This window comes from Cryptotermes secundus, unplaced genomic scaffold, assembly GCF_002891405.2.
Source record: "Cryptotermes secundus unplaced genomic scaffold, Csec_1.0 scaffold181, whole genome shotgun sequence".
In the NCBI taxonomy this organism is placed as follows: domain Eukaryota; kingdom Metazoa; phylum Arthropoda; class Insecta; order Blattodea; family Kalotermitidae; genus Cryptotermes; species Cryptotermes secundus.
This window is the reverse complement of record NW_019723906.1, coordinates 691387-705511: the sequence shown is the minus strand read 5'-3', so window position 1 is coordinate 705511 and position 14125 is coordinate 691387. Positions and strand designations below refer to the sequence as shown.

Here is a 14125-nt window from a genome sequence, read left to right as displayed (position 1 = left end):
TTGTATTGTAAAGTATTTGACTTGTCCTATATCATGTATAATGATCCAGGGATATGAAGTAAATAAGTAACTACTTGTACTAAGCTTACAGGTAAGTAATTCAAATTCTGGCAGTAACATTTCTTCTACACTCTACAGAGTAGCTATACTACCAGGCTTAGTGGAAAGTCTTGCTTGTAATTAGAAAATGACAGATCAAGCCGGTAATTACACAGACTTAAATTATGGTTACTGATATATTTCACATATCACCAGCTTAAATATAAACTTTAAAAAAATACCCTGCACCACGGACACAAGTTGATGTACCATTCCAGTAACTTTTCATTTATTTGGGAATGTTACTGCATTCATGTTCCTTGTAATTCATTCATTTCCTTTATTTTCCATATATCCATACAGGTAACAAACCTACGATGTGGAAATGGTCCCTTTGAAAATATATATATCAAGACACATATACAAAACTACACGAGTAATCGAGTACTTATTGATAAATTTTAGATGTGGTAGTGTAATATGATGGGTCTGTATTCTTCAAACTGTTGAACGCAATCCTGAAATTCCGCTATAATGAGGCTATTTAAATCTACTTTAAGATAACATTAATCTGCTTTGAAACTATGAAATCGGCAAAAATATATTGATTGATTGATTTATTTATTTAACATCCATAACTGTTACATTATGTACAATTGGACAAGTCAGTTTTATAAAAAAAAATATATGAGCTCAGATCCCATGCCACCTAAACTACATGTCATATTCTAGTTTTGTGGACTGAAAACAAAAAATGAAATAGTTTTTGTACATTAGCTATTACTGAAATCGAAACAATTCCCTTCTCCGATTTTCATCTTGTCACAATAAATCTACAGTAAGTTTAGAAACTTTAATTTACCTAAGTACATGGAAAATTCGAATAATGAGTACTCATGACGAAATAACGTACCAAACCACTTACAAATCTACTTGCTTTCCGCCACATCTCTAACCCCAAACCTAACAGACAACAAACCCCTCACGTCCCCTAGCCAAAGAATAACTGCACCAGGGTGAACAAATTCAAGACGCAACGACATTCAGATTTTCAACGATAATCTTTGATTAACTCATGTCCAAATTAAAGACTGAAAGTGCTCCATGGAATATACCGGCGTGAATATCTGTATCGTCAGTATTGCGCAATAAACTTAGATCGCATGAAAAAAACTCTTGTTAGCCTGCGAAATCTGAAATTTTCTCTGTCCCGACAATTCTGGTTTACATATTATCAATTTAGAATATGGTTAGTGATGAGCAGCATTCATTGTTGTGAACTTAATTATGTGGCAGTAAACATAACCTGCTGAACGGTATTTGGCGATCGCTGACCAGTATGGAGAATGCCGAGTTTAATTTAAAGTGCTTGAAAACCATAGATACCAAGCAAGGCGCTGTAAGGGCAGTAAGATTTAATGGTAAGTTTGCCGCTCACGCCTTCATGTTACCAAATAGAGAACTTGGAAGGTAGGTGGAGGTGTTACTACCATTCGCCATTAGAGAGACTTGATGAGGATTTTCCCTCTAGTTTTAATTGTGTGGAATTTACATTATTGAGCCCACACTTTATGCAAATGCAGTTCTGATTGATTGCCATATTCTTTTTGTCATTTTTAAGGGAAGTTATTGTATGGTACTCTTTTTGTGTTCCAGTTGATGGTTCGTACTGCTTAACATGTGGTGCAGACAAGAAGCTGAAACTGTGGAATCCACATAAAGCACTTCTGCTAAAGACATACAGTGGACATGCAGATGAAGTGTTGGATGCATGCAGTTCATGTGACAACAGGTGCATCTTGCAACTTGACTAGCATTCCTATCTGTTTGTATTAAAGGAGAAAGTAAATGGTTTGCTTACTCTTTCATATTATTTTGTTACGTTTCAACAATTACAATTAACCATATGAAGCCTATGCTGTAAATCGTTTTAAAGAGTTCTTTATGAAGACATTAGAAAAGTGAAGTTACTCTTGCACTTTGCAACCAATGTGTAAAGGTTTATGGGGAGATGGATAAAACTACACATCTTCAGGAACTGCATCCTGTTGTGTGTATCACTATGTCACTTGTATATATCCATCAACACAACAATCAAACAACTCACATTTTTGTCAACTAAGTTTAACTTATGGTACCGCTACACATGTTTCGGCTCTCATGGAGCCATCATCAGGCAATACAGTATATAAAGTCATAAAATATTGAATTGTAACTGTTATGGATCCATATTACAAAATGTCATGTATATTGTACAATATACACAACATTATTCCTTGTATAGGTGCAACAGCTTACTTTAATGTACATACCAGAACCAATTTAATTTTTTAAATGGTGTAGAAATTTTAATATTGAGTATTTAATGTTGTATTTATACCCATTATGCTGCACATTTAAATATCCACATCCTATGTCGTTATACTCCAAAGAACTTTGATCATACAGTTTGATGAAATTCCAATAGTCTTGGAAATGTATGTTGCCATACCACATTTTTACTTATGCTGTAAATTGAATTCATCAGGAAACTGTAAGCAGAAACATTTATTCTGTTGCAGTAACTATATATTAGTGGCCATGCAGGTTTTTTAGCATGAAACGGTACAGTATTTGTTGTCTGTTTCTAGTAAGCTGCAGGCTCCTGTCTTTCAGAATGTAAATTTCCATGTTACAAAATGGGCTAAGCCCTGAGCATGTTCTCCCAGTCCCTTTTAAGCCATTCACAGTACCCTTCTGTATCTCATTTATTGGTGTGTAGTATGATGAAGTAATGAACCATCTATGACAAAGAGCATCCCGAATTGTGATTACAGAAGTTATACTTGTTACATTTCCATAGCCACGTGTTATAATAAGTAACATTGTTTGTAAACACACAGTTGCATAGAAAATCGTGGGACAGATACCCCACAATAATGTACACACACTTCAATATACAAAATATGTGTGTATATAATTTATTGGTACATCACAAGTTCAACTTTGAAAATGTCCATAGATAGCCTGTATAACATGCACTAATAGAGGTTATCTACAGACATTTTCCCAGTTGAACCAAAGATATACCAAAAAACTATTCAAGAATAATAGTTTGTGGGTAAAATGCTAATTGCATAATTATTTTTGAAAATTTAAAATATAAAGTTTTGATATCAAAACAGTGATTCTCTATCAGTCATAAGGATGCTGGAACTTCATACTTCATTTTTGGGGCATGATGAATTGCTTAATTAAGCTCCATGCCATGAAGACATACAAAGAATGGAGGTTTAGCTCCACTCCAACCATTTTGCCCATACAGAAAGAGCCCTTGATATCCATTGGACAGGAGGCTGTATGGGCTTCAAAGCCCATCTGGACACAGTGGTGAAGAGAAAAATCTCTACAGAAATCAAATCCTCATTGTCCTATCATCAATCCTGTGCCCTAGTATTACCCAAGCTCTTTGTTAAGGTGCACAGGCCTTATTCTTGTATTGGAGATGTGAACTTTGGGTCAGAAAGTAGCCTATATGTGCATGCCTACTATGTCAGTTGATGACCAGTTCACCACAGCTGATAGAAATAAGTAATATGGGAACCTGTGCCTGTGCACCATTCATGTTCAGTATTCTTGCATTAATAGCACTGTACTACCTTGCTTGCTGCATCAGAACCAAGACTATTGCTTTCCCATCTATGCAACATAACAATGATATCCATGTCTTCCATTTGACATGGCAGTCAGATTGTGTCATGTGGGCAAGACAAGTCAGTGATACTGTGGGATGTAAGCTCAGGCACACCACTGCGCAGACTACGTGGACATGCTGCCCGAGTCACCTGTGTGCGGTATAATGAGGAATCTACAGTAGCTGTGTCAGGCTCGCAGGATAACTCAATCATGTGCTGGGATGTGCGTAGCCGGAACATGAAACCCATCCAGGTATGAGATATTTGTCGCTTGAAATGTCTGTGTTTAACTCTGTGTTGGTTGAAAACAAGAGGTTGTTGGAATGAAAATTAATGACAAATTGAATGAAAGATGGAGCAATTAGGAAGAGACTTAGGTTGGTACATGTAGTTTATTATATTCATTAATGATTCTTTATGAAGAGGACATAAGGGGGCTGTTGGGTGAGAATGTAGGATCATTGCGAATAGTGAGTTTGGAATGATGTGATTGAGTGGGATTAGTTTTCTATGGTACCATATCCTAGCATGTATGAAGAGGATCTCAAAATCCCTCTGGATAGGTTGTCACTGAAAACGAAAATAATATGCATTAAGTATACTATAATTTCTGCATTAAGGCTGTACATAAAGGTTTGGTAAAAAAGGTAAAGCTATCCCTGTAACAGGGCAAGAAGGCCCATAGGGTTGTGAGACGTCGAGGCTCCCACATTTTGCCTATACATTCAGCTCACAGACGGTGGAAGGGTTGTCAGCCTTCTGTGCTAGCCACCCTTTACACCCAGGAAGATTCCTGGTACTCATTTCTGTTAGAGGCTGAGTCACCCCCAGGGCCACAGTGTAGCTGGAAGAATTAGGTAAATTGAAAAATCCACTCATTGGGACTTGAACCCACGACCTTAAGGCTGTGCATATATTCACTGATTATTTTTTATCTGGTAAAGAAATTCTCTTTTCTAGAACCTGAAGGTACATTACTATATTCATAACAGCCCACACATTTTTGCTGAACTTCTGTGCATTAAGCAGTGATATATTAATCATATGAGGACTATTAATATACCTGACATACAGGTATATTTCTTTTTCTGAATTTATATCTGTTGTGAGAAAGTATACTGTGGAAAGTATATTGTTGTATACAAGAACAGTATAAGAACCTCCTTTTTTAAAGGTGTAATGATTTTTCTGGCATACAGTAAAGTCATGATATGTAGGTAAGTCGATAAGTAAGTTACAAATGGATATAGAACTTAAATAAATAAGAGCACTGATTTGAGAAATGCTTTTATTTCTCAGCATAATCTCCCTGTACACTGAGGCACTTGTCCCATCATATCACAAGCCCCTGAAAACCAGCAGTATAAAATTCTTTGGGCTGCTGTCGGAACCAGGTGGTGACTTCCCTTTCTGCAGCTTCATCATCAGGAAAATGTTCAGCCGAAAGATGGTGTTTAAGGGGGCCAAACAAATGGAAGTCGCATGACAGGTTAGGTTTTCACAAAGTCTGTGCACGATGGGTGCCACACATTCTGGCCCCAGAACACAAAATGCAAAAAAATGGGTCTGGCATTACAGCATGTCGATCACTACCACAATGGACACAATATGCTGGCCTGCATTGTCACAGGTGATGAGTCTTGCCCCAAGCGACTTCCATTTGTTCGGCCCTCTTAAACATCATCTTTCAGCTGAACATTTTCCTGACGATAAAGCTGAAGAAAGGGAAGTCACTGCCTTATTCTGACAGCAGCCCAAAGAATTTTATGATGCTGGTTTTTAGGGGCTTGTGAAACAATGGGACAAGTGCCTCAATGTACAGGGAGATTATGTTCAGAAATAAAAGCATTTTTCAAATCACTACTCTTATTTCTTTAAGTTCTATATCCATTTATAACTTACTTATTGACTTACCCTCATACATGGGACTAAGAATTTACCAGAAGCCTTTCAATTGTACATCATATATGCCATCTTTCTGGATATTAACATAATCCTGCTTCAGTCCTTGCAGTGAGCCACTCAGTATATCTGTTTTTGTGTGACTGATAGGTGATGCGAGAAGCAAAGGATGGTATCACTTCTCTTGCGGTAACTGATCATGAGATTGTGACAGGATCAGTAGATTGCAAGGTGCGCCGTTATGACATCAGAGCAAATAGACTGTTCTCCGACTTCATAGGAGGTATTAATGCACTGGAGATATTTGTGTATTCTACTAGCATGCTGTTATGTTCCCAGTGCCTACTCACGTCAGTATCCCATACTTTCTACCACATTAGTATTTATCTATAGGTAAAGTTAAACTGAAGCTTATCATACTTCCAGTTGTACATTTTGTGTTGTGACACAGGAAATCTGAACTGTTAGCTGCTTTAAGATTGTGGTATTCTGAAATGTTACATTGTGTAGTTTGAGAAATGGGTATCAGCCCTTTGGAGGATTCTTCCACCCTGAAGATGGAGGCAGAAGGCTCCTCTAAAATGATGGTACCAAATAGCATGGCATCACATCCCACAAGAGTGTAATTTTAACACTTGCTGCCATAAGAATTTGAAACCTCACACATTTGTGCCATCTTTCTTACATATGATTCAGCTTGTTACCACAGAAGTGAAGTTGACTGTTTGCTGGTAAGCGTTGATGGTTAATAAATACTAAACAACAATGAAATCTGTCTGAACTGTAAAGCTGGTTTTGACAAAACTGATATTTCACATTTGGGGCCCTAGTGCATGTACTGTTATATTCCTGAAGATGCCACCTGTGCAGTTTTATTAAAGGCATTAGTCTACATAAATGACTGAAATTTAATAAAAATCATTGTAGGTGCTCTGGAGAAAATCACCATTTTGTTTTTGGTGACCCACCTGAACAGTCCCTGTTTTTGGAGCTAGAATGTCCATATTCACTGGGTGCTGACTAAATGAGTAAAATCTGTCCACATGTTCAGGTGCTAGCTAAGTACACATCCATGTATATGCATATATATATATTACACCCCAAAAAACACTTTTTCACAATCAGGAAGGCTCAGAACATGTAAATCCATCAAAATCTGGAGATCAGTATTCATCATCTCAATACTTTCTCATATAAGGCAAAAAGAAAAGATAAAGCTGTCCCTGTAACAGACCACAAAGGGCCATAGGAGTGTGAGGGGTCAAGGCTCCCACATCTTCTAGACAGTCGGATCATAGATGGCAGTAAGGTTGTCAGCCTTATATGCTGGCTGCCCTTTACACCCCACCCCCCCATGTAAATTCTTGGTACTCATTCCTGTTAAGAGGCTGAGTTGACCCAACCGCCACAGTGTGAGTGGAAGGATTACGTAAGGTAAAGTTGTCCCTGTGCTTAACTAATTAAGCACATTGCCATGAAGGCATATGGGGGAGTGGATCGCAAATGAAAAATCCAATGGCATCTGGATTCGATCCCATGACCTTCCAGCTTGTAGCATAGTGCCTCATCCATGCTTCTGTGTACCCCCACTTTCTCATATACATTATGTATATGAGAGAGTGCAAATAATTGATAAATACAATGGTTATACTGGTCTTACACTTTTGAGCCAAGAAAAGTTAAAGAAAAAATAACAGTAAACTTACAGAAGAAATAAAATGTCATAAAAATGTGTATTAGTGAAGCAAGGATTTTAAATGGTTTGAACATCACATGGAAGAATGGAGGAATAGTAGTGATATGCAGTGAATGTCAGATTACTTGTGCATATTTCTTGCCAAATGAAGCAACCCGATTGTTCATGAATATTTAGATGATAAAGATAATGTACAACTCCCAGTTATGGACCATAGTGGTTCCACATGCTTTCACAGCTTCCATAGTCATCTGGACCACTGTCTATATTATTTTATTATCTGCTGTAATTTTTTTACAATGAAGTATTAGCCAAGTACCAAATTTCATCTGCTTTGAACATGGGGGGACACCCAAATTTTTATATGTTTTCAGTGTTTCTGAAATATTAAAGCAGTGACATGAAATTCTGCAGGTCATACGTATTTTGTATAACTGCTTCTCTGAAATATCAGTAAAAATTCACTAATTTCTTTAATTTCTAACAACATTTTTGTATTTTTTTTTAATGCTATGGGGTGGGACTAAGTCACTTGCACTGCGGCCACATCTGGCCTATTGTACCAGCCCCAGATGATAGGTGAGGGTGATTGTGGAGCAATTGGTGGAATGAAGATTGGCAGGGGAAACTGAAGTGCTCGGAGAAAACCTGCCCCAGCGGCACTTTGTCCACCACAAATCCCACTTGACCAGACTCGGGATTGAACCTGGGCCACCGCGGTGGAAAGCCAGCGACTACTTGAGCTATGGCGCGGCCTTGTTGTATTCATTATATATATTCCACCTGTACACATCAAAACATTATTAACGTAAAACTTTTCATTTTATTTAATGTGGCAAGATATAAAAAAGAAATCTCCTTCACACATTATCCTTCAGAACTTTGATATATGCTGCATCAAGGTAAAGTGTTTTTTGGGTGGAATGTAATTTTTCAGATGCAGTGACATATGTGAGTTTGACACATGATGGACAGTGCCTGGTTGTAAGCAGTGCTGACAACATGGTGCGCCTGCTGGATAAAGAAAGTGGAGACTTACTGGCAGAGTGAGTTGTGTATATAAAGCAAGGAATTCTCAGTTATTGCCAAGAGGGATTGGTTGAGATGTATAAATTTGCTGTGTGACAAGGTAGGCCTGGACTGGTCCTTGCACTGCAGCCATCGTGGTCTAATGTGTGTTACTGCATGATTATATAATTTATTCACAGGGTTACAATAACTTCAGTTCCTATTGACATGTCTTCATACCTATTTAAAAAATGTTAATGATTTTCTTACATGTAACAGATGGTATAAAAACATAAAGCTAGAATTGAGGTTCATAAAAGGTTAGTAAAATTGCAAATTCATTGTATATAGGAAAAAATATAGACAGATGCAAGCTTGCAAGTATATAATGGGTATTTAAGTATTGCTTTAGCATATATGATATACAAATGCCTGTCTTAGTTGAATGAAAGATTCACACTTCTTAGTTTGTCCACAGATGCTATTTTTATACTCTTATAAACAAAATGTATATCTATGTAAATATAGTTTTACAGAGTTTAAGCTTAAAGTATTGCTTCTTTTTTTTAGTTTTAAAAAACGAAGGCATTAGAAAATAAACAGAAATTGTCATTGATACTGACATGTAAATTCATATAGTTTTGAGAGTTTCACTTTGTTCTGCAGGTATTCTGGTCACCATATGGGTGATTACTGCATGGAGAGCTGCGTGGACAACAGAGATCGCCATGTTTTATCTGGCTGCATAGATGGAGACATCTGGTGCTGGGACCTGGTACAGGGGACAGTAACCAGCAGACTCACACATGATAGGGGGAGTGTAGTGCACTCACTGAGCTTCCACCCCTCACAACTGTTTCTGTTGTCTGCATCTCATGGCAGCATTAAGTTGTGGGGCGTGCCAGAGGATGAACTTTAAGTTAGATATCTCTGTACACCAATTCCACAGTACAAAATGAGATGTTTGTGTTTTACTCAGGAAATTAAGACTTTATTTACCTTGCAGCCCAACCAAGATATTTTCAGGTGTGGGATTGCTGGGAGATAATATGACCTGATTCATTCACTTTCACCTAAAATTCATACTAATTAATAATGAATTGACTTACCAGCACCTTCTTGCCTTGTTTGTCAAATATTTTTTTGCATTTATCAGGAGGAGTCCAAACATCTCAAATCTATGTGTCATTTCCAAAGGTTGTGATTTTGTAACAATACAGTGTATTATTATATGAGGGGGTACCCAAAAGAAACCGAACTTCTTTTTTTTAACTTATTTATTCAAATTTTAAGCACAAACCTTCAATCCCCTTCAAAGTACTCTCCACTTACACTAATACACTTGTCTAGTCTTTTATTCCATTTTTCAAAACATTGTCTAAATTCATCTTTTGAGATGCTTGACAGTGCCTCCATCGTTTTTTCCTTTCATGTCTCTCTTCATTCGAGGAAACAAAAAAAAGTCGCATGGGGCAAGGTCGGGTGAGTATGGAGGGTGAGGAACAGGGGTCATACCATTTTTGGTCAAGAATTGTCGTACAGACAGGGCTGTGTGGGCAGGGGCATTGTCATGATGGAAAAACCAGTCACCCGACTGCCACAAATCTGGCCGCTGAGCTCCAAGTCACTCCCGACAGCTCCACAATTTCTTCGATGGTCCATCGTCGATCTTCCTTGATGATTTCACGAATTTTTTCAACATTTTCATGTGTTCGGGCCGTGGAAGGACGACCAGAACGAGGTTTGTCATCAATTGACATTTCACCATTTTTGAAACGGGAAAACCACTCAAACACTTGAGTTTTCCCCATAGCATCGTCGTTGTATGCCGTTTTTAACATTTCAAGAGTTTCTGTTCCACTTTTCCCGAGCAAAAAGCTGAATTTCACCGCCGCACGCTGTTCACGAAAATCAGCCATTGCAAAAACGACGATCACACAAAACAGTTTTCACTATAAACTCTGCCGAAACTAGTCCTTACCTTCTGAAGCAATGGTAGTCGGCTTATCTACTCAGGAATGTTAGCTCTATGCCCTCATAGTGGCAAAACGCGGTACTACACAAGCTCTGCCCACAAAAAAATTGGTTCGGTTTCTTTTGGGTACCCCATCGTATATTAGCAGTTCTCTAAGTTCTCGTTGTTATGTCATGTTTTGATGTATTGTTGAACTTTATTCAAACCTTTGCAGTCTTTGTCACCTCCTGGTGATCATATTGAATGTTTATGAAATATTAACAGAAGACACTATTGGATCGTTGGATGTTCTTGATGCCATTGCTTTTTTTAACAAAATTTATGATAATGAATTGTATGAGCTTTAGTTCTGACTGAATGAAGCACAGCCGTTCTTGAGAAGCTAACAGTTGATCAGTCAAATTCCTAACATTTTGTGGTTACAGGAGCCCATTATTGGTCCCTATCCTGAGCCAGATGAATCCAGTCCTGCTCCCTTAAGATCCATTGTCATATTATTCTCCCAACTATTATCTATTACTAGATCTTCCAAATGGTCTTCTTCCTTCAGATTTTCGCTTTTCAATGCATGTTACATGTCCCACCCTCTTCGTACCCCAGGCCGCACCATAGCTCAAGCGGTTGGTTGCTGGCTTCCCACCCGGGCGGCCCGGGTTTGATCAAGTGGGATTTGTGGTGGACAAAGTGGCGCTGGGGCAGGTTTTCTCCCAGTACTTCGGGTTCCCCTGCCAGTCTTTAAAGCTTTAAAGCTATCCCTGTACCAGGCCATGAAGGCCCATAGGGTTGTGAGATGTTGAGGGTCCCAAATTATCTAGAAAATTGGCTCAAAGATGGCGGTAAGGTTGTCAGCCTTTCGCACCAGCCGTGCTTTACTCCCCAGGAAAATTATTTAATTAATTCCTGGTACTCATTATGAGGCTCAGTCGACCCCAGGACCATAGTGCAGCTGGAAAGATTAGGTAAACTGAAGAAAATCCAGTGACCTCATTGGGACTTGAACCCGTGACCTTCCGGCTTGTAGCATAGCCCCTCAACCAATTATGCTACCGCGTGCCCCCCCTGCCAATCTTCATTCCACCAAATTCTCCATCATCATAATCACCCGAGGCAGGCTACAATAGGCTAATCAGTGGCCTCCGTGCCGAGTGGACCCAGTTGGACTCCACCCCCCACTAAGAGAATTAATTAACCTCTTCCTACTTGATTTGATCATTCCAACTACGTACATACCCAATCACTAGAGAATCAAAACAAATAGAAGAGAGCATAATAAAAATCATCATCAGCAGTAATCTGTCAAGACGACAGGTCCACAGTCTCTTTCAAAACAATTCCTCCACTTAATGCGATCTAGAGCTTTCTCCTTCAAATGACAGTATCCTCTTCTGTCCCCAAGGTCATCCAGCATCTTCTTACGTCTTCTTCCTCGTCTTCTTGTCACTTCTATCCGCCCATCTATCTTTCCTTCGATAGCTTCTTTTAGAAGGCAGTTTCTGCGTAAAACATGACCAATCCAATTAGCCTTCCGTTTTCTTATTTCATGTAGGATATTCCTCTGCTCACTGACTCTAATTAACACTTCTTCATTTCTCACATAATCGGTCCAACTGATCTTCTCCATTCTTCTCCAACACCACATTTCGAAACTTTCCAGATGTTTCTGATCTACTGCCCTAAGTGTCCATGTTTCAGCCCCATACAGAGCTATGCTCCAAATGTAGCATTTCACTAGTTTCTTCCTCAAATTTAAGTCCAATTTGCTGGTAAAAAGATTCTTCTTCTTGCTAAATGCAGCTTTTGCCATGGCAATCCTGGATTTAATTTCACAAGTACACCTTCCATCATCTGTTAACAAGCTACCCAGATATTTAAAACATTTCACATTCTCTAGTTGTTTTTGGTCTAATAATAAAAATATCCTACAGAAAAATGGATACAACACAAATTTAATTTTGAAACTAACACCACAAAAACAAAATGGGGTATTTTTACATACAGTGGAAAAGAAGTAAGACAAAATTATTAAAAAACACACAACTTAGAACAGCATTTCGCACAAAAAACACAATCAGCAACACACTGAGATCGGAAAATATGACAATAGCGTCATATACCAAATGAAATGCTTGGATTGCCCAGTGAAATACACTGCCCAAACTGGAATGACATTTAAAATGAGATACAAGGAGCACATTCAAGCTATTAGGAGTAACTGCAACAAATCAGAATATTTGAACCATATATTAAATACGGGACACTCTTGTGGCAAAATAGAGGATACTATGGACGTCGCAAGAATCTGTAGAAAAGGTAAACACTTGAATACACTGGAAAGATACCACATCTAAAAAATATACAAAAATGTACATATAGAAACACACAACCCAAGAACTCTACGATAGATAGCACTGGACACACCATACAGAATAAGGTAGAAGCAAGAGCAATGACATTATGTTCAGTATACTAGTAGACCACAATGGGGACACTGACATAGGGAAACACGATGACAAACATTAAGTACACATATATATATGATAGCATCAAGGAAGTCAAAAAAGCATATTCTAGTCCTATTGCATGTTGTATGTTAAGTGATAACAGCCGCAAAATAGCTGGATAAAAATAAAATTTAACAACTAGCATGAATAATGACGTGCATGAGAGACACACGGGAAACAAATATCGTGCAATGGTCTCACTCGAGGATAGAATTCACCTCATGATGGCCCAATGAGGCCGAAACATGTTATGAAGATAAATTACTTAAAACCAAGACAAGTTGAGTGTTGACATTCACTTTTAATGTGTAAATTTATATGCTAACATAATAACCTACAGGCATTTTATTGATTTTAACTGTCACGGTATTAAAATGCATTTTTAGTGAAAAACATATTCCTAATGTCTTTTTAAAGTTGTATTATTGACGGAAACATTAGTAAAATAGGATAATGTCTCAATACAATGGGGTGCTGAAGTATAATTCCTCTCCCTTAGGTAGAATTTTGATTATATATTGTAAAAATGAAGCTAAGTCCTTCACATTTATTTCTGAACATTTCCCAGCACCAAGACAATTGTGACACTTATGTATTTGGATGAACAGAACCTTTTCTACTTACTCTCTGCATTCGAACCATGACTATGATATGAATTCAGTCTTGATCCTTTTTGATTGGGCCTCACATCAAGTGGAACTATTACAAAATAAAGAAGAGAACTTGGATATTCCTGAAAACATCGTCATAGTTCATAAAGACAACTGTAATCATTTTGGAGTAATCTTTAATCCTTTGTAGATTGCTAGTTTTAAAGACTTGGATCTTATCCATTGACTAGGTTTGTTTGAAGTTCAATGAATCCAGATGTTATCTCCAGTTTCTAAGTTTCTTCAGGCTTTTGTCAGCATTTGTCTTGGGGCTAATGTGCTTGACAGGTAAAATCTATCATAATCTATGAAGATTCGAAAAGAAATAGTGTTTTGTCAATTTAAGATTCCATTTCCAGACTAGGTTTGAAGTTCAATGAATCCAGATGTTATCTCCAGTTTCTAAGTTTCTTCAGGCTTTTGTCAGCATTTGTCTTGGGGCTAATGTGCTTGACAGGTAAAATCTATCATAATCTATGAAGATTCGAAAAGAAATAGTGTTTTGTCAATTTAAGATTCCATTTCTAGAATTATGATTTCTTACTCTTCAGTATGTTTCATTGTTTTTACATCACCATTTTACTCTTGTTTCCCCTTTCACTGTGTTATATCAATGAAGTATATGTATTGTCTTGTAAGGAGATTGTTAAGAAAAATAAATGTTATAAGAATATTTATAA

At 37.8% G+C, this 14125-nt stretch overlaps 2 protein-coding genes and 1 long non-coding RNA gene across 4 annotated transcripts in view; 2 read left to right on the top strand and 1 right to left on the bottom strand.

The window, feature by feature from the left end:
- Window positions 1-1074, bottom strand: part of LOC111862017 (ATP-dependent Clp protease proteolytic subunit) — a 13332-nt gene extending 12258 nt beyond the window's left edge. The window contains exon 1 of one of the 2 annotated variants that reach the window (XM_023847051.2): window positions 953-1074. In XM_023847051.2, the coding sequence (XP_023702819.1) occupies window positions 953-988 (36 nt within the window). In that variant the 5' untranslated portion in view covers window positions 989-1074. The remainder of the gene's footprint in view (window positions 1-952) is intronic. The other variant, XM_023847052.1, reaches the window with a different exon arrangement.
- Window positions 1075-1138: 64 nt separating this feature from the next.
- LOC111862016 (WD repeat domain-containing protein 83) lies at window positions 1139-9606 on the top strand. The gene is made up of 6 exons (XM_023847050.2): window positions 1139-1460; window positions 1696-1831; window positions 3765-3966; window positions 5766-5898; window positions 8249-8357; window positions 8986-9606. The coding sequence occupies exons 1-6, from the start codon at window positions 1379-1381 to the stop codon at window positions 9236-9238; spliced, it is 915 nt and encodes a 304-aa protein (XP_023702818.1). The 5' UTR covers window positions 1139-1378; the 3' UTR covers window positions 9239-9606.
- A 2593-nt stretch (window positions 9607-12199) lies between these two features.
- Window positions 12200-14125, top strand: LOC117282126. Its single transcript, XR_004512758.1, has 2 exons — window positions 12200-13640; window positions 13810-14125. It is a non-coding gene; the product is annotated as an uncharacterized LOC117282126 (long non-coding RNA).

Bases quoted from the DNA above. Each gene is read 5' to 3' on its own strand.
- LOC111862016 (XM_023847050.2), top strand. From the start codon at position 1,379: ATGGAGAATGCCGAGTTTAATTTAAAGTGCTTGAAAACCATAGATACC. The intron at 1,832-3,764 runs GTGCATCTTGCA...TTGACATGGCAG, and splicing joins TGCAGTTCATGTGACAACAG to TCAGATTGTGTCATGTGGGC. The intron at 3,967-5,765 runs GTATGAGATATT...TGTGACTGATAG, and splicing joins GGAACATGAAACCCATCCAG to GTGATGCGAGAAGCAAAGGA.